General features: G+C 40.0%; 1 protein-coding gene across 1 annotated transcript in view; it reads left to right on the top strand.

Annotated features, from left to right (window-relative positions):
* DECR1 (2,4-dienoyl-CoA reductase 1) overlaps window positions 1-9,367 on the top strand; it is a 30,041-nt gene extending 20,674 nt beyond the window's left edge. Inside the window, exons 6-10 of the mRNA XM_080938810.1 lie at window positions 3,025-3,124; window positions 4,781-4,853; window positions 8,478-8,624; window positions 9,037-9,099; window positions 9,199-9,367. Of these exons, the coding sequence (XP_080794936.1) occupies window positions 3,025-3,124; window positions 4,781-4,853; window positions 8,478-8,624; window positions 9,037-9,099; window positions 9,199-9,258 (443 nt within the window). The 3' untranslated portion in view covers window positions 9,259-9,367. The remainder of the gene's footprint in view (window positions 1-3,024; window positions 3,125-4,780; window positions 4,854-8,477; window positions 8,625-9,036; window positions 9,100-9,198) is intronic.
* The last annotated feature ends 12,008 nt before the right edge of the window (window positions 9,368-21,375 follow it).

Below are 21,375 nucleotides of genomic sequence, written 5' to 3'. Positions count from 1 at the left end.
TTCCTGTTGTTTTGAGGCAGTGTTTTATTATGTAGCCCAGGCTATCCTTCAGATCTTGCCTCAGCCTTGAAGGTGTGGGGATCACAGGTGTGCACCATCGTACCTCACTTTTGAATATGCAGAAATGGAGATGTGTTTTGGAAAACACATAAGTATATTTCGTCATACCTTTATAACATTAAACATAATGTGTTTTTTTCTCCATATTTGGTATTGTATCTGTTTGAGAAGTAGAAAATCTGGTTTCCCACAACCCAGAGCACTCTTCCAAATTTTAGTGTATTCAGTTTCCTGAGACTCTACTATGTCCCAGACACAGTTGTTACTTCTGTGTGTGATGTTGCTTTTTACTTGAGCTTTATAGAGTCAATTTAAGAACTTGAGAAACAAGAGAGCATGCTTTTTGTTTGTCTACATTTCTGATATGTCATCTTTCTATCCATCTGGATTCCTCTTTAATATTAATTTTATTTGGGCCTCCAGGCTGTCTTTCACTTCATTCTGATACAGATGAGGGGCTGTGAACTCTCTCTGCACTGGGTTAGAACAAGACAGCACCTTCAGTTTCAGATCTGCTTTTGGAATTCAAAGTTGACAAGATTTTTGATTCAGAATCTTAAAGGTGTCACTGTCTTCCCAGTGGCCCCAATGAGGGTTGGGTGAAGACGTTACCTGGGCCACCTTCTTTGTCCTCTTCTGGTGGCTTGTTTCTTGCTTTTACAGTTTCTGCCTTGTGTTTTCCTCTCTTGGCCTTTGTTTGCCTCCTAGAAACTGTAATTTTTTTTTTTTTTTAACAAATTAGATTATTTTTTTAGTCTGTATTTCTTCCTTGCAGATCTCCGATTACACATATATTTTGTTAGAGTGTCCCATATGTTCTGGTGTTTGGCCTGTTTTTAACTGTTTCCCCTGTGACTTTTGTATTGGGTGACTTTTATTGCTTCTTTACTGATGATCTTCCATAGCTAAGTTCAGTCCTTTAATTTAAAATTCAGATATTACATTTTCCGTCACTGATGTTGTTTGCTTCTATTTTGGTATTTTTAATTATTTTTAATATTTCACTTACTGGTTTGTGTTTGAATATGCACACGTGTGCACATATGTTTGGATATATTCTGTAATGAGCACTCGGGGTCAAAGGACAACTCTCAGAATTATCTCAGTTTCTCTCTTTCCAGTGTACGGGCTCCAGGGGTTGAACTCTGGTTGTCAGCCTTGGTAACAGGCTCCTTTGCTCAGATACTCATATAAGATGCCTTGTCTGAACTCTTTTAATGTGTTTTCTTTGAAATTGTTTATCAAGTGTATCATACTGTTATAAAGGTCATTACATGCTAATTGTATGTTCAGGTCATTTTCTGACTCTATTAATTGGGTTTCCCCCACATTTCTAACTCAGTGTGAGTTTTGAGTTTTTCTTTGAAGTGTGTTGAATTTAACACGAGGAAGCAGAGTTACTCTGAGTACATGATCACATTACAACTCACCTTTAAAGTTTTTTTGGGTGAGTATAGTAGCTTGACTACTTAGCCCTTCGGTATGATTGTTCTGAGCTAGCAACTGAAGGTTTTGGATGCTCATTGGTGATTTTTTATGGACACTTACCCTCAGTTATATAATGGGGCATCAGCACAAACTTAGGGAGACTCTATGAAAAGTAATTGAGCCCTGTTCCTGTGCACATCCGTTCTCAGAGCTGCTTCTCATTCAGAAATTCTCAGATGGTGTTGGGCTTATCATCTTTTTTTTTTTTTTTTTTTTTTTTTTACCATTCTCCATGTTTATTGTGATTCCAGTGCCACACTGGACACATGAACAGCAGACAGTATTTATATGTGCACATATATAACTTATTCCCTATGTACAGAGCAGACCTTGCACAGGGAGGCTCAGGAAGGGGCATTGCTGGAGCTTGGGCTGCGGTCAGTTTTCTCTGCACTGACACTGAGAAGGCTGAGATGAAGCTCTGGAAAGATGCAGCCTCAGAGCCATTACAGCATGCAGAGTCACCTCGGAGTCCTCGGTTCACACTCCTTCATGTTTGGCACTCTCAGACCCTGCTACCTGGCCTGAACGCTTCATGGCTTTCAGTTGGGCTTATCATCGTAGGATGGCATTCCTTCTGTACTGCTTGACGGTGGCTGCCAATGACAGCATTTGTGTCTCTTGTATGCTTATAGTGATGTGTAAGAGTCCATCACGGTTAGAGGTAGACATCCTTGCTAATTTAATTTCATTTCTTTGTATTGGCCATGGGATGTGTCTATGAGATTTGGGTCTTTTTGTATTGACAGATTGGGCACAGAATCACAGACAGTGCAGATTGGCCAACCCAAAAACATTGTCTTAGGGTTTCCTTGCTGTGAAGAGACACCATGACTAAGGCAACTTTTATAAAGGAAAATGTTTAATTGGGGCTGGCTTATAGTTGCAGAGGTTCAGTCCATTATCATCATGGTGGGAAGCATGGCAGTGTCCAGGCAGACATGGTGCTGGAGGAGCCGAGATTTCTACAGCTTGATCTGCAGGCACCAGAAGGGGAAGATCTCACTGGCCAGACTTGACCCCACAGCCCCACCTCCACTGTGACACACCTCCCCCAACAAGGCCACACCTCCCCCAACAAGGCCACACCTCCTCCAATAAGGCCACACCTCCTCCAATAAGGCCACACCTCCTCCAGTAAGGCCACACCTCCTCCAGTAAGGCCACACCTCCTCCAATAAGGCCACACCTCCAAAAAGGCCACACCTCCTCCAGTAAGGCCACACCTCCCAACAGTGCCATTTCCCATGGGCTAAGAAATCTCAAACCACTACAGACATTGAGACTAGGAGCAAAATGATACACTTTTCTTAGATTACTCTTTAGGTGATGAAGGCTTGTTAACTTACAAACAAAAATAAGCCCTCTAGATTTTGTGATCTCTTTTAGCACAGGACCTCATTCTTGCCCGTAGTGTTTTTCGGATGCGAAGTGAAGTAGCTACAAGTCTGGTAATCACGTCCTTTAATTTTCCAGGAGCTGCATTTCTTGCTATCACTACCATCTATGCCGAGAGTGGATCAGGCTTTGTCATGCCAAGTTCTTCAGCCAAATCAGGCGTGGAAGCCATGAATAAGTGAGCACTACCGAGTTAATTGTGTTGCTGAAAATAGATAACGTTCCCTGGTCAAAAGAAAGACTGATTTGGAACGGGCTGTGTCTGACCATATGTTCCTGTGCCAGAGGACTGATTTTTACTGACCTGGACTTGGACTGATGCTCTCTTACTGAATTCTATTTGTTGCAAAATTATACTATATAAGGTCATTGTTATGTTAAAAATGCTTCCCTTTATAAACCTCTCAGGAGGGAACGTATTACTGAGTTTTGTACTAAACTCAGTTGCACTTCTGAGGAAATAGTGTGCTGTTTCTCATAGGCACCGCAAACTCCATTTTTACTGGGTCACGCATGGTAAGAGGATGCAAATTTGTCGTTACATAAAATACTTCTTGGGGGCGAGGTGTTGAAACTAGGTTTCTTTCCATAGCACCTGGTTATCCTGGAACTCACTCTGTAGACCAGACTGGCCTCGAACTCACAGAGATCTGCCTGCCTGTGCCTCCCAAATGCTAGGTGTAAAGGCATAAAACATCTATTTTATATTTAAATATTTGTTTGTATATATGTGCACTTTGTCTGCATGTGCATTTGCATACCAGAAGAGAGCATACATAGCTGTGAGCTGCCATGGAGTTGCTGGGTTTTGAACTCAGGACCTCTGGACGAACAGTGGCTGCTCTTAACCACTGAACCATCTCTCCAGCCCCCATACATAAAACATCATAATGCATTGCTATTAGCTTCATGTTGGCTCCATTCTGCTTTCTTCTCTGCTTTGGCCCTTCCCAGCTTCTTCCCTCCTGTCTTATCTTCCTTGTTTGGATTATTTGTATCTTTTAAGGTAACATCACTCTCCCTTTGCAACTGTGATAAGTACATGCGTGTACAGATACACACACGTGACGAACACGCCCGTCCAATCTATAAAATACGATCGTGTCGAAAAGTAGACTGCCAAGTGCATTTCTAAGCAGGTTCATGTTCACTCTTAATAATGTGTTTTCATTCAGGACATCAAAGAATTTGTTTGAGTCTTATTTCCTTTGAAGCCCAGTTCAACAATTATGTGAAGACCTAGTTAAACAAGGCCGTGTTACTATTTTAATTAACGGTGTAATCCATCTCTTGTTCAGTTGATGGTACTTGTCATGGTGCCTACAGACATTGTGGTCCAGAGCATAGGCTGTAAGGAAAAGTAATGACCTTTGTAACTGTCAGCTTGAGCCTCAGAGGGTGGTGGGCTTTGAACTCATAGAAACCTGGTTGGCTTTGAACTCATAGAATCCTGCCTGTGTCTCCTAAGAGCTGGGATTCAGTGTATGTGTCACTATGCCCGGCATATTAGATTTCTGGTAAACTGTAGATAGTAGCTGTAGTGACTAAGTGATTAAAATGTGTTAAGTAGTATAATGGAGGGAGTAAAGATGCAGCCTTGGCCTAGACCCTCAGGGGTTGTCAGGTTAGCAACATAAAACTGAGAAAAATGGTCTAATCTTTCTGCACCTCAGTTACCTGCCTATTTGTAACAGAGGGAGGAATCCTAACACCTGATTCCTGGGATGCAGTGAATGTGTACTGAACCCTGGTTACTCACACTTGAAGGTGCAGCGCACGGTTTTAGAATGTGCTTTATGTACTTTAACATGCCATATATTATCTTTAACTTTAGGTCTCTCGCAGCTGAATGGGGTAGATATGGAATGCGTTTCAACATAATCCAGCCAGGGCCTATCAAAACCAAAGTAAGTTTTACTTGGCTATTGTAACTTTGTGAGGGATTAAAGAATGAAACAGTGATGGATGTGTGTTCTCACTGCTGTGTGGCACTTTCCAGGGATTTCTAGACCCCAAAGGTCCTGTAGGGAGAGAGTCTTTGCAATCATCAGCATAAGTATCTTCATATACCTGGATACTTACATGATCAAGTTTGACATTTTACTGATTAATTTCTCTTACCATAGGTATGCTGTTGCCCTACATTTCTTAATTATTTTGCCTATTTAAAAATGTAACTATGTGTCAGGGCGTATTGTCATATTTGAGTGTGCACCATGTCCACGCAGCGCCCGTGGAGGAAGAAACTGGCACTGAATGCCCTGGAGTTAGAATTCCAGGTGTTGTGTGCTGCCTTGTGGGTGTTGGAAATAGAAGCCTGGCTGTCTGGAGGAGCAGCCAGTGTTTATAACCATTGAGCAACCCTTCCTTCCCAATGTTTGCTTGGTTTAGAAGTCCCATTGCTTTTATAGCCTTATTTTTAAGTTGTGGCAATGTCGTCTGTGTATCTGTAGCTTCCAAGGACCTATAGACATCTGAGAGAAAGGCTTTCAGGAGTGTTGAATGAGTGTCTTTGGCTCATGGCCATGCCCCTTAACTTCCAGCCAGTTCTGCTTATTTTAGCCTCTAGATTTGGTTAAAATTCACTCTGGAGGAGTGATCTCACCAGTGTCATTAATGTTCAGACAACCGCGACAATTCACGATCACCTCTTTTATGGACATCACTTACAATGGCCACACATTTCTACTCTCCCACATCATCTCCTGATGACTTCGCTCCCACATCATCTCCTGATGACATCACTCTCACATCATCTGATGACTTCACTCTCACATCATCTGATGACTTCACTCTTACATCATCTCCTGATGACTTCACTCTCACACCATCTGATGACTTCACTCTCACATGATCTGATGACTTCACTCCCACATCATCTGATGACTTCCCTCTCACATCATCTGATGACTTCACTCTTACATCATCTCCTGATGACTTCACTCTCACATCATCTCCTGATGACTTCACTCTCACACCATCTGATGACTTCACTCTCACATCATCTGATGACTTCACTCTCACACCATCTGATGACTTTTCTCTCACATCATCTGATGACTTCACTCTCACATCATCTGATGACTTCACTCTTACATCATCTCCTGATGACTTCACTCCCACATCATCTCCGGATGACTACATTCTCACATCATCTGATGACTTCACTCTCACATCATCTGATGACTTCACTCTCACATCATCTGATGACTTCACTCTTACATCATCTCCTGATGACTTCACTCTCACATCATCTGATGACATCACTCTCACATCATCTCCTGATGACTTCACTCTCACATCATCTGATGACTTCACTCTCACATCATCTGATGACTTCACTCTCACATCATCTCCTGATGACTTCACTCTCACATCATCTGATGACTTCACTCTCACATCATCTGATGACTTCACTCTTACATCATCTCCTGATGACTTCACTCTCACAATATCTCCTGATGACATCACTCTCACATCATCTGATGACTTCACTCTCACATCATCTGATGACTTCACTCTCACATCATCTGATGACTTCACTCTTACATCATCTCCTGATGACTTCACTCCCACATCATCTCCTGAGGACTTCACTCTCACATCATGTCCTGATGACTTCACTCTTACATCATCTCCTGATGACTTCACTCTTACATCATCTGATGACTTCACTCTCATATCATCTGATGACTTCACTTTCACATCATCTGATGACTTCACTCTCACATCATCTGATGACTTCACTCTCACATCATCTCCTGATGACTTCACTCCCACATCATCTCCTGATGACTTCACTCTTACATCATCTGATGACTTCACTCTCACATCATCTGATGACTTCACTCTTACATCATCTCCTGATGACTTCACTCCCACATCATCTCCTGATGACTTCACTCTCACATCATCTGATTACGTCACTCTCACATCATCTGATGACTTCACTCTCATATCATCTTTTGATGATGTCATTTTTATATCAGCTCCTGATGTCTTCACTCTTACATATTGTTTATTCACTTGCGAAGTCTGACTGTATGATTCTTGAGATGTAGCTTTGAAAACTCAGAAAGTTACATAAACACCATTCCAAGGTATATTCATTGAGTGGTAGGTAGTATTAAATTTTACAATGGAAATTGTACTATTAGTCTATTTATTAATTTAATAGATGGAAGATGCAAATAAAAGGTGCCAGAGTGAATGGAAATCAAATGAATATGTATGTATGTGTGTGTATGTGTGTATATATATATGTTCAATAATAAGAGTCTAATTATAATGAAAGCTGAAGCACATAAGTGAAGTGCCATCTGCTACACAGTATCCCACAAGAACTATAGTTGCAGAAGCTTCTTTCCTGGACCCCAGTGACTAGAAGAGATCATCTGCCTCATGTATTTTATTTGCCTTGTGTTTCTTTACTTTTTAAATATAGTTTTGTTTTTTTTTGTGTGAGTGCACATATATGTTGGGGTGCACATCAGTATACCACATGCATGCTCAGTGCCACAGAAGTCAGAAGAGAGCAGTGAACCCCCCGGACTTGGAGACAGGGATGGCTGTGAGTTACCATGTAGGTGCTGGGAATTGAACTTGATCCTCTGCAAGAGCAAGTTCTCATAACCGCTGAGCCATCTCTTCAGCCCCTACCTACATTGTATTTTTTTTTTTTTTTGAGTGCCCACCATATACAAAGATTGTATTGGAAAAGATGTGAGAACATTGATGTCAGAGAATTTCCCAAGTAGGTGTGTGTAGTGGAGAAGTGGGGATATGGGTTGTTCCCCACTAATAAGTATTTCATTTTAAAGAGAGAAAGGGGAAGCTGAAGCCCAGAACTTTCCTGGCAAGGTCTGATAGTATGAAGTTTACCCCAGCTGCTGCTTTTAGTCTCTGTGCCTTGTCTTGGGAGAACTGCAGGCTCACCCAGCACCTCCAGGGTGAGCCCTCACCTGTGAGAGGGGCCCTTGTTTTAGGAGTCTACAAGCGTTAACCTCACTTGGCTGTGTCTTCACACAGGCAATGTGGTATCTGCTCCCTCTTTCTCACGTACACTTGGAGTAAATAGCCCTCACTTTACCTTTTCTGTTTGTAGTTTTAAAGAGAATGAAGTAACTTCTATTCAACATCTCATCTTTGAATTGCTTCTCTGTGTTTATTGAATGAAATAACAGTGCACTGGCTCACCCATTTGATGGAATCCCAGAGCTCATTTGGGTGCATTACTTGTTCAATTGATTTATAATGATTTGCGGAGGTAGGAGAAATTAAAAACTTAGGTAACTGTTTACATTCTTGGTAGACCCTGTTTCCTTTCAAAGGGTAGACTTAGGGGAAATAAACCTGCTTTGGTTGGCGGCGACTGTGGAACATTTTGGGGACAGTCTAAGCAGTGAGCAGCATGCTCTAGTGCAGTTGTAGTTTATGTAGAATTGAGAAATTACCACATCCATGGGTACACAGCTGATCACACATTCATGCAGATACACTAACTAACTGAACTTTTCTCTTTTGTCGCTAAGGGTGCCTTTAGCCGCTTGGACCCGACCGGAAGGTTTGAGAAAGAGATGATTGACAGAATCCCCTGTGGTCGGCTGGGCACCATGGAGGAACTTGCAAATCTCGCCACTTTCCTTTGCAGTGATTATGCCTCGTGGATTAATGGGGCAGTAAGCATTTCTGTATCTTTACTTTTGGGGGGGTGAGGGGAAGCCCTATTTTGGACTTCATCCTAAAATGCTAGATATAGATATGATTTAAAATATTTAGTTAGTTGCAAGCAATCTAAAATATTTATACATTACTCACCCTCAACATTTATTCCTTAATAAGTTAATTTTATTAAGTGTGAGTTGCCTCGGTTAGACGTTGTTTAAAGAAGATCTTTAAATTGGGTAGAATTTTGTTGGGAAAGAGCATTCTAAGCAGAACAAATCATTCAGATTGTATCTGGGTTTTACCTTTTGAAATTTGAGCTTTGATTGAGACCATCGAAGAGATTACATTCAGTTGGGACATGAAGATGGATAATGGTTGGGAGACTTTTCAAAGGGGGTGAAGGGTTTGTGGTATCTTTTTCAGGTCATTAGATTTGATGGTGGAGAGGAAGTATTCCTGTCAGGCGAATTCAACTCTCTCAAGAAGGTAATGCCGTTTGGTTCATACACTGTTACAGGTTAGGGTGCTGGGCTTATTTAAGCCATTAGAAGATCCCGTTAAGCTGACTTTGTTTCCTTCCATCAGGTCACCAAGGAGGAATGGGATGTAATGGAAGGACTCATAAGGAAGACAAAAGGCTCCTAATATGCTCACGGCTTCCTCTGTGACAAACTGAAGTTGGGGACTAGAGTGAAACAGATGGGTCATGCTCTTCTGTGTGTCTTCTGGGTTAATAAACTGTTTACTTTGATGATTTCCGTAGTTTGGGTGTTCAAACCCAGGGTGTCTGGTATGCTTGTGTTCTACCTCTGAGTTGCACCTCAGTCCTAATAAATGGTCACTGTTCACTGAGTGCAAGCAGTGTGCCATCAGGGTTGGCCACTGTGTGTTGAAGGGTAAATTGGTTGGGATACCTTTTCATTAAAACATGTTCAAAACAAAAATAGGGGTAAAGTTTTTTTTTTTTTTTTCTTTTTCAAATTATTCTTGTGTTGATGAGATGGTTCAGTAGGTAAAGTGCTGACTGCTAAGCCCAGTCAACTGAGTTCAATCTCAAGGCGCCGCTCTGTAGAATAGAACCAACTTTTCAAAGTTGTTCTTTGCCTGTTACACAGGCACACCCTTCCCCATTGTGTGTGTGTGTGTGTGTGTGTGTGTATGTGTGTGTGTGTGTGTGATAATGCAAATGTGTGTGTGCACATACAGTAAGGGGGCTGACTGGCTGTCTGTGTCTCTGAGGACTATGACGCCCACCCCCCAGCAATCATCCACTGCCTGCCGCGCCTCAGGTCGATGTGTTGTGAAGGCTTTGATAGTGCTGGTGTCTGTGGAAAGAGGGGGGATGGAAACAGAAGTAGGCTTCTAGGATCTGGTCAAGCAGGAGAAAGTTAAGAGTGGAGGTAACCCTGTGAGGCCCCACATTACACTGTGCTGACAGCAATGGGGGCCTAGACAGGAGAGGAACTCTGTTGATTTCAAAGGATCCTGCCTTCCCAGTATCTTCTGTTTTTATTTAGATTTGTGAATTATCTTTCCTTATGGCTCTGTATTAACTCAACCTCAGTATGTCAGGGGATTGAATATCATGCCAGATGCTTTATCTGATGCAGAATAATGGACGGTACTTGGCTCTTGAAACTAGCAAGTGGGAATGGCATAGTTGTAAAATGATTGTATCGAAGGCATTGGGATAAATGTTATGTGGGATTTAGATGTTGGGGAAGGGGTGATTTACATTGCTTTCAAAGTCAGCAAAATGTAGCGACATGAGATAGCACTTAGATGTTTCTGTAAGCAGAGAATCATGAAGGTTATTCCACTGTTTGTGTCTTACTAATATATCTTTTTTTACTTGGGCTATAATCTTGTACTCTTGAGAATCAAATAAGAAAGCCCCAGTCTTAAGCCTCCAGAATTAGAATTGAGCCTGCGTTCTTAGAAAGTCCATTTGGCTTTGAGAGCGACTGCTTATAGCCTGTTCCCCACACTGGCTGCCACCATCATCCTCTGCGCTACCTCATCGATAGCTCTATGCAAGAATATAGAGTTTCTGCTTGTTATGTATAAGACCTGTGTGGTAACTATACACTGACAGTTAATTGTGTCCATAAATGATGTTTATTGTTCGGTAAACACATCCTCAGTGTCTTCATTTGGGTTTGGAATAATGCCCTTGAGAATCACAGTTCCGCTGGTGTCCACTGGGCTGGATTAAGATGCTAATACTTTTCCTGTGCATCTTCATAGTACCAACAACTACCCCACCCCAACATTACTTTGCCTCCTTCCCCTCATCTCCATCTTCTGCTTTAATCTTGTCAACACTCCATCAGCATTGAAAGATTTTTAGCAGTTGTATAATATTGTAGAGGCTCGCCATGTCTTTCCTTCCTTCTTTTTTCACTGTTCCATTTATGTATGTGTGTCTGCACATGTGTGTTTGGGTGCACAGAGGAGGCAGGATAGGCATCAAATTCGGCGTTATTAAGTTACAGGTAGTTGAGTGCTACCTGCTTTCCGTGTGGGTGAACTGGAGTTCTCTGCAAGAGCAGTCCGTGCTCCCAGTCCTTTCTTCAGCCCCCTAGTTTCTTCAACAAAATACGAGATTATGATATCTTCCTCGTGGAGTTCTTTAGGGAGAACTAAGATGAAGTAACACTTATAAAAATACAAAACATTAGGGAGGACTTGGTAACCCCCTTTTCTTTCACCTCCATTTTTAAAATTTTTACTTTATTTTCTCTTTTAAAATTATATCTTATTTCTTATTATTTAAAATGATCTTTAAATTTAAATGTATTTTAATTATATTCTTCCCCTTCCTTTCAGATTCTCTTTCTCTCCTTACCTACCAAACTTTAAATTCTTCCTCAATTGGGGCTTAACCTCCAAGGGACCTCCCCCTTCCCCCCAAATATGTAGCAGATACACAGCTTGGTCTTTATTCGGGTTCCCCAGCAACTGGATCAGGGGATATCTCCAAGTCTGTTTCCTGCCTGTGGACCCTGTTCCCATAACTGGGATGCCTTGTCTTTCTTCAGTGGAAGAGAATGTACCTAGTCTTGCAGTGACTTGAGTGAAGGGAGGTGGGAGATGGGGTAATACAGGGGACTGCCCCTTCTCAGAGGAGAGAAGGAGGGAGAATAGAGGAAAAATGTGGGTGAGGAGGTACTGGGAGAAGAGGGGGCACTGATATTAGGATGTGAGTGAATAATGAAAAAGGAAAAACTATTTAAAAATCCAAAAACCCAATACAACAACAAAACTCTCAAATCAAAACAAACAAACAAACAAAACTAGAATTACCCCCCACCCCTAAAGCATCACCAAATCAAAGCACTCTATAGTCTGACCCTAGAGCCATTGCATGTGTGGCTGCAGTATGTTTGTCAAAACTAGATCATTTCTGCCTGGGACTGTGGGTCTCTGGAGGGATAGAGCTTAAGACATAGCAGGGCCACTGGGGCAGGCAAGATGAAGGGTGAGTCTTAGAGGACACCGAACTGGTGCAGTAGGTACTCCCTACCCACCCCCTACAGGGAGCAAACCTAAGATGACCTCTAGTTCAGAGCTAAGAGGGCCTGGGTGCTGGGGAACAGACCATGCTGGAGATGACTCCTGCCAGGGGCCATAATGCATAAGCAGGGCATAGCACTCCTAAGATGACCCCAGACACTCAAAGACCCCAGGTGCCACTAAGAGGAGCAAGTAAATAGTGGATAGACAAAAGAGAAAGGAACAGAGCATTTGTAAAGAAGTGTGGACAAAAGGGTATATGGTGGGACACACTACAGCTTCCATGGCAAGATTTTTTTCTCCTTTGGGGGGAGGTTGCAAGGGCGAAGAGCAGGTATGAAGGAAGGGGGATTGTAGTGCATGATGTGAAATTCACAAAGAACCAACAAAGAACTAGTCAATTATTGAACATGAGGCTCATCCTGTAGTGATTAATATATCCAGGGTCACTCTTGAAAAACTGATTTTTAACTCTCCCAGGAGATGTAAGTGACAGTTTAGTTGTTAACTTTTACCCTAGTGACTAGGTTTTCATCCATCCATTCATTTAAAAAAAATACCTGAAACAAAATAAAATACAGTAAGACGGGGCAAGCATTATCACATCGAAGTTAACAAGACAAAGCAGCCAAAGGACAAAGGGTCAAGATAAGGCACAAGAGTTTCTCACTCAGTTAAGAATCTCAGAACCACAAGACTGTAACCTGTAATGTTTACACAAAGAACCTGTGCAGGCCCTTGGAGGCTCTATGCTGCTGCCTCGGTCTCTCTGAGATCTTTCAGCTTTGCTCTTGTTGATTTAGAGGACCTTGTCTTCTTGGTGTCTTCTATCCACTCTGTCTCTTATATTCTTTCTGTCTCCTCTTTTTTGGGGTTCCCTGAGCTCTGAGGAGAGGGATTTGATAGAAACAGCCTATTTAGGACTACGTGTTTCAAGAGTTTTCACTCAGAGCAGAAATCAACCAAATAGAGACAAAAAGAACTATACAAAGAATCAATAAAACCAAGAGCTGTTTTTTTTTTTTTTTTTGTTTTTTTGTTTTTTTTTTTTTGAGAAAATCAACAAGATAGATAAACCCTTAGCCAGACTAACTAGAGGGCAAAGGGAGAGTATCAAATTAACAAAATCAGAAATGAAAAGGGAGACATAACAACAGAAACTGAGAAAATTCAAGAAATCATCAGATCCTACTACAAAAGCTTATACTCAACAAAACTGGAAAATCTGGAGGAAATGGATAAATTTCTAGATAGATACCAGATACCAAAGTTAAATCAGGATCAGATAAACCATCTAAACAGTCCCATAACACCTAAAGAAATAGGAGCAGTCATCAAAAGCCTCCAAACCAAAAAAGGCCCAAGACCAGATGGGTTTAGTGGAGAATTCTATCAGACTTTTATGAAGACGTAATACCTGTACTCTCCAAACTATTCCACAAAACAGAAACAGAAGGAACACTACCCAACTTTGAAGCCACAATTACTCTCATACCTAAACCACACAAAGGCACTACAAAGAAAGAGAACTTCAGACCAATTTCTCTCACAAACATCAATGCAAAAGTATTCAATAAAATTCTTGCAAACCGAATTCAAGAACACATCAAAACAATCATCTACCATGACCAAGTAGGCTTTATCCCAGGAATACAGGGATGGTTCAGCATATGGAAATCCATCAACGTAATCCACCATATAAACAAACTCAAGGCAAAAAAACCCACATGATCCTCTCACTAGATGCTGAGAAAGCATTCAGCAGAATTTAACATCCCTTCATGATAAAAGTCTTGGAAAGATCAGGAATCCAAGGCCCATACCTTAACATAGTAAGAGCAATATACACCAAACCAGTAGCTAACATCAAACTAAATGGAGAAAAACTTGAAGCAATCTCATTAAATCAGGGAGTGGACAAGGCTGCCCACTGTCCCCATACCTATTCAATATAGTACTGGAAGTCCTAGACGGAACAATTAGACAATGAAAAGAAATCAAAGGGATTCACATTGGAAAGGAAGAAGTCAAAATATCACTATTTTCAGATGACGTGATAGTATACTTATGTGACCCCAAAAATTCCACCAGAGAACCTTTACAACTGATAAACAACTTCAGCAAAGTGGCTGGCTATAAAATTAACTCAAACAAATCAACCACCTTCCTCTGCGCAATGGATAAAGAGCTCTCAACATAATGTCTGGCTATGAGTCTATATTTTTCCCTCCGCTACAGGAGGACGCTTCTCTGATGATAGCTGGACAAGGCACTGATGTGCGGGTAATAGCACTGGCAGCCATTTTATCACAGCATTTCTTTTTCTTTTCCTTCCAGCAGTACTTTTTGGTTCTACCGTTGCTCCACTGACTGTCTAGTCTCAGGTTCTTGGTCACACAAGCAGTGTTGCATATTTGTTCTTTCTAATGGAGTGGACCTTAAGTCACATCAGATATGGGTTGGTTACTCCCACAAGGCTGGTGCCACCATCACTTTAGCTTATCTTGCAGGCAGTATACCATTGGAACTAAAGGCTTTGTGCCTGCCGTCTCCTTCTAGAGTGCTGTCACAATGAAGTCACTACATAATGAGGGAGACAGAGTTCCAACTGGCCATCTTGTCACCAAACAGATCCCAGTACCAAGGCTGGGTGACAATCTAATTGAGTTGTTGACCAAAGGGACTCCCTGAGGATCCCCAAACAACCCAGGCTGTTGCCAAGTCTGTATATTGCTTTCTACAAACGAACAAACGAATAAGCAAGGACCCATTGCTGACAGCAACACCTACACAAATCCTCAAAGATGGAGATGTCAAGCAGGTGCCTACATAGAGCCCTCATCCCTGTCTTCCAGAATCTTTAGTACAGGAAGGTACTCATTTATTTTAAAGACATGTTTACTACAGAAAGAATAAATTCCAAAGAATAGAGAAAGAAATCTTGTTAGAGTTGGAAATGTTTTTTCTTGCCCCTTTTCTTTTTATAGATGTAATAGAAACATGTAATTCACCCCAAAAAGTTTACTTCTGCCCCACTCTATAGCTAACTTCCACTAACAACTATCTTTAATAGTTTCTTTTTTCCCCCCCAGAACACAGTTTGTTTTTTAAATGAACGTTGTTAGTTTTTGGATCTTCCCAGTTGTTCTAAGCATGTTGACTTTCCTCTGTGGATGGTAAGTTAGCTTCAGTCTATTCCATATCCCTTTCTTTCTCCCACCACTAAACAAATATACACAAAGATTACTCCTCCCTTCCACTGAGTTCATCCACATAACCTCATCCATATTTTTATTAAGTGGATATTGTATTTTTTCTTTTATGATTTACAGAACATTGCCCCCGTGTTTTTTTTAGCGGTCTTCCATTCTTTTAACAGTTCAGATTATGTTATAATGAAGGACAAATTTGAACTCTGTAGTCTTACTTGTTTTCTTTTGACTTTAAAAACCATTGACATAGGGTGGTGGTAAGATAGTTCACTTAAGAAAGTGTGTGGCATGCATCTGTGAAGACCCGAGTTTGAACCCCCAGCACCCCTCTCCCAAAGAAAGGTAAATATAAAACCATGTGCCCATAATCCCAGCACTGGGGCAGTGGAAACTAGAGGATCCCTGGAGTTTGCTGGCGAGCCAGACTAGCCATTTGGTGAGCTTCAGGTTCAATGAGAGACCATATCTCAGAAAATAAGATCAACTGAGGGAGACACCCAGCATCAATTTCTGCCTTTCACACACAAAAGCACACATATATTTGTATACACACATACAGATTCACACACAGCAATCACTACCTTTGTAGGTCATGGCTGATCAGTCTGTTTCTAATAACCATTGGGTGATATTTCCACTCACTTCTGTAGGTAGTCCTGTTAATCATTTATGGCATTTTGTCTGAGACATTAATAGATTTCCTCCATAGTGACCTAATTCTTTCATTTTTCCAGAACTGAAGACACCAAAATGATGGTAAGATATGTTTAGATTTCGATCATATTCATGATTTATGGATAGCAGGGCACCACCATACTCAATGTTTCCCATGGTGGACTGAACCAAGGGCTTCTTACCTTAGATATTCCTCTACCGAGTTGCGTTACCAGCCTCTAAATCTTTCTTTCCTTCTTGCCCCAACTCGTTGTTCTCAAGTCTTTAACAATTTTGTTGTTTTGATTTTTAAAAATTATCTTATTTTATTTTTGAGACAGGGTCTCACTATGTATCTCTGACTGTCCTGGAACTCAGTATGGTGACCAGGTTAATCCAGAGTGCTGAGATTAAATGCATGCACCACCACACTCAGCTTTTTAGTGTTTCTGAGTGGGAATATGTTAAATACAGCCAGTGATAGATAAATAAATCAGATTCTGTATTCTGTGGTTTAAATGTATTAACTTGTTCATTGTAAAAACTAGTTTCTTTTGTAATTAAAATATTTCTTCCCTAAGGATATTGATGTTCTTTCTTAGCTAATGCATTTAAATTATCAATATTTTGAATAATAAATTATAGCTGGTTATATGTATGGATATAAATTGACATCTTTATTTTATTTTATTTATTTATTTATTTATTTTTGAGATAGTGTTTGTGACTTTTGGGCTGTCCTGGAACTTTGTAAAGCATGCTGGTCTTGAACTCCCAGAGATCCACCTGCTTCTGCTTCCTGAGTGTTGGGATTAAAAGCGTGGGCCACCAACTGGTTGGCCAATAATTTGATATCTTTATATATTTATAAAACATGGAATTGTTTGAATCCAGCAAAGAAACATTTATTGACAGGTTAACCCATATTATTTTTATAGTAAGATTTATGAAGTTTATTTTCCCATTTTGAAATATATTATCCATCACCATTGACTGTAGATATTTGTAAGTAGATCTTAAAATATTCTCCCTGTCTATCTGAAATCTTATGATTAGCCTCATTCTCCCTGCACCCTGTCCCAGTGTCTGGAAACTGTCATTGACACTCTACTTTGTGAGTTCACCTTTGTTTTATATATATATACACATACAACTGTGACCATGCAACAATTTTCCAGTATTGCAAATCAAACTGAACTTTTTAACAGATAAATTATATTTATAAGTTGAAGTGTTCCATGTGATAGATTATTAGAAAGTGTGTGTGTGTGTGTGTGTGTGTGTGTGTGTGTGTGTGTGTGTGTGTGTGATTATATGCAGAGGCATGGTTGCACATTATGTATGCATATGTGTTTGTGGAGGCCAGAGAGTAGCTTTAAGTATTCCTCAATATTGATCCTCCTTGTGTTTGAGATTGGACTGGTATTTGCCTTCTAGGCTCTCTGGCAATTGAGTGCAAGTATCTGCTTCCCTTTGCTTTTCCATGCTGGATTACAAGGCACATTACCTAACTTTACCTCCTATGATTTTGTGGCAATTATTTTACCATCTGTACCCTCCCTCCAGCCTTTCCTTATTGATCAACAGTTAAGAAGCTTTAGCATGGTAAAACATTTTCACATGTTTGTTCCAAAAATGTGCATGGATTTAGAACTCCTGAGCACTGAAACGCCTGCTATCAATGAAAATTATTTACCTATTTAATAAGAAACAAATCATAGTTCACCTAAGATATGTTTAATCGTTGGCTCTGTGGTAGAGTGCTTGGCTAGCATATGAGTTTGATTATACTTCTTTTTGTTTATTGGATATTTTCTTTACTTACATTTCAACCCTCTCCAGGTTTCCCCTGTGAAATACCCCTATCCTATCCCTTCTCCCTTGCCTTTATGAGAGTATTACATCAATCACCCACCCACTCCCTCCACATTTGATTATATTTCTATACTTGAGAATTTTGGGTTTTACTTGTTGATAATGATGTATGTACATTTTTTTTTGTATGAGCTTGTGTACTTTTTAAAAATCACTGAGTTTTCTAATTATTCCATGTTACTATGAGAGATGAACAAAGGACCAAAGGTTGTAATCACGGGAGAGGGGATCCAAAGAGAGATCATGGGAATTTCTCCTACTAAGATTTTTATGAAGGAGAAAACTCTTCATGAGTCATCAGACTGGCCACCTTGGGCTGTAACTACATCAGTGTGCTACCCTAAGGATTATTGTGACCACTCTCTTGGTACTTTCGATACAGATCCTTTCACTCTACCAATGGAAACATTAACGCCATCAACTGAAATAGGGTCACTCATAATTGCCATGTGAAAACTTTAGTGTCTCAAGATAGGGTGACAGTCACTGTTTCTGTTTGTTCATAGGAAGCTGATGCAGTAAGAGTACAACTGACTAAGAGAAACAGGCAGCAGCAGACACCCTCAGGCTCTTTACGGAGGAATCGACTGTCAATGGCCCAGGAGGTCACATGGCTCATACCAGGTCATGAAGTCAAGCTCATACCTGTGATCCAGTTAGAGATCTCATGAGTTCATAACTTAAAGGCAACGACAGGGGCTAAGCTAACTTATACAACTCCGAAAATGGAAAAAAAATCCCATCTAAATAAGCCTTTCAATTTAAGAAGAATCATCTCAACAAATTATCACAACAATCAATACATGCATAATATTCTGAAATAGAATGCTGCCAAGAATTTCAGAACCTCCATCACTATTCCTCACCAGGAACTGCTACTTCCTCTTTGGGACTATCCTTTTTGGGATTGACATTTACTACAATCATTATTCCTGCTTTTGAAACATGCAACTTAGTTAGTTTGTGCTGTTCTGGTTTTGGCCCATTCTACTTGTATAGAAGCTGCTTATGCACCCGAACTGGTCTATAGAATTCCTTTGAAAGTATGCAGTGTGTATGTACCCCGGTTTGTCAGTTCTGATATTGATGGATGTCTCAGTGGTTTCTAGTTTGAGTCCCTCCTCAATACAATGTTGTGAACGTGTCTGTCAGGTGAAAATATACATGTTCTCCAGTAGGCTGATAGTATGCTGATGTGAAATTGCTCAGCTCTACAGAATGGAAATTTAGTGGCGTATGTTCTAATCTAGGAGACACTGACAAAGTGTTTGTCAATTTGTTTATACTTTAAGCTGCTATTACATAATGGGGGAATCTTTCACCATACCACAGCCTCATCAGCCTTCTTAGGAGCAGATGGTAGGTAGGATCCCATTTTTAAAGTGTGTGTGTGTGTGTGTGTGTGTGTGTTTTATAGAGTATGGTTTTTCAATGTTTCTTTTTTGGTGCCCAAAGCATTAGAGATGCCTTTAGTGTTATCTACATACCATTTATATTCATGACGAAACTAAACTTAAAATGTACTTTGTTCAAGATTTTGAAGCAGAGATTGTGCCCATGGTTTTACATTTACATTTCTAGATTTATATTCTTTTTATTCTTTTTTTCTGTTCTCTTCCCAAGAAGAGGATCTGTTGACTCATTACAATATAAGAATTTTGATAGTGTTCAGGAACCTGACTTCACAATGGTGATTCTGCCACTAGAGTTATGACTGCTGTTGCTATCAGTGCTCTAGGGTCTTTTGAGACATGCTACTACCAGTGTTGAGTATGGTAGCATACATCTGTAATCCTGTCACTAGGGATGCTAAGGCACGAGGATCAAGAGTTCAAGGCCAGTATATGCTATGTCATGAGATTCTGTTTCAAAAATAAATAGAAGAATACTCCCCCAAACCCATTAAATAACATCAGAAAAACTGACAATTATATTTTCTATTGTAGGTTTTGTTCTACTACTATCACTAAGAATGACAAATTGGTACCATGTTAATGTCTATTTTGTTGAATAAATTTTTTTCTATAAATGGAATTTAACACATCTTTGTATGTTTTTATTTCTTTATAGACCTTGCATAAAAATGGTGTCCAAATCACTTGAGAAAAAGGAAATATCTACATATTTGGATCTTCTAGGATTTCTTTGTTAGTTAATCTTTAAAAATCCTCATACCTCTAGGTCTTATAGTCATTCACTGAACAAAATTCGTATTAGAACCCTTAGGCTATAATGATTCAAAATAGCTTCTTTGCTACCCTAATTGATAATAGATTACATGACAGTTAACATTTTGGGGCAGAAACAAATGAGAGAGTAGTGTAATTTTCTTTATTCTTGGTAGGTAAATTCAGTGTAATTCATTTCTTCCAAATCCACGTTGAAACAAAGTCTGAGAATCACTCCTCTCCATCCTGGGATCTAGTGGGACTCTTGTTTGTTTGCTTTTGACAGATTCCTTTTCTATTCATCAACAAGGGAAGATTCCATACTTCTTGTTGTTAATTTTATGAATTGGAAAAAGGGTGCTTAATCCAGCTGACCTAAACCTCCTTAGGCACTAACTATAAATTTCATAAACTCTGTCATTGTTTCTTGCTATTGTGAAACTATTGCTTCACAATAATGAATCCCGGCAATTATTCAGGATTTGTCGTCACTAACCAGCATAGGCCACACTAGCTAAAGGATACATAAAGTTGAGTTACATGTGGGTCAGTGAAGGTTTTGGAATATCATTTACTATCAGTAATACAAATGATTACACTAGTGTTTCTCTTTTGATTCTATCTTCAACTCATCTGGGATTCTACAGATAGAAATAGAACTATTTTGAATGCTGATCTCAATATGAAACGTAGAATCCACAAGTTTTGATGAAATAACATTCAACAATCAGGTTGCTGTGAATCTTACATTAAAATTCAATTACATATTAAAAATAGAGTAGTTATAGCTAGAAAAAAATATTTTCAGAGGCAGCAGATACCCTTAGTGGAAATCAACAGTTTCTACATAGAAAATTCAGGAAGTATGCAAACTAGACGCCAGAATACTCAGTACATTGAATTTAATCAGAGAGTACACACAGAATATGACATAAAACAGCAGTTTACTAGAATCATTGTCATCTGGAACACATGAAAATAATTTAGAAAATGGGCTAAGGTTATACTCTCTGGCAGTAGACTTCTTGGAAATATAGGTACAGAATCAGACAGACTGATGTGTCACCTGGCTACCTTCCCTTGCCACCAAGCCCGCTTGAGTCAATAGTGTGGTGTTTATTCAAACAGTAGACATGTCATTGATTAGTAAACTAAATCTCTAGGGAGGTCATTTGATAATAAAGCCATAGTTAACTATTGATATTTGTTGCTTCAGAAGAAGAAGCACATGCCTTCCACTAGATGGAAACAGCACCGAAGTGCTTTGTGGGGACAGTCCCATGAGTGCCTAAAATAAAAACACTTGGCTTGTCATGAGTTATTCTTTTACTCAATGA

This window comes from Micromys minutus (genome assembly GCF_963924665.1).
Source record: "Micromys minutus genome assembly, chromosome: 26".
Taxonomy (NCBI): domain Eukaryota; kingdom Metazoa; phylum Chordata; class Mammalia; order Rodentia; family Muridae; genus Micromys; species Micromys minutus.
Note: the sequence above shows the minus strand (reverse complement) of the source record. Positions and strands in the feature narration are given on the sequence as shown.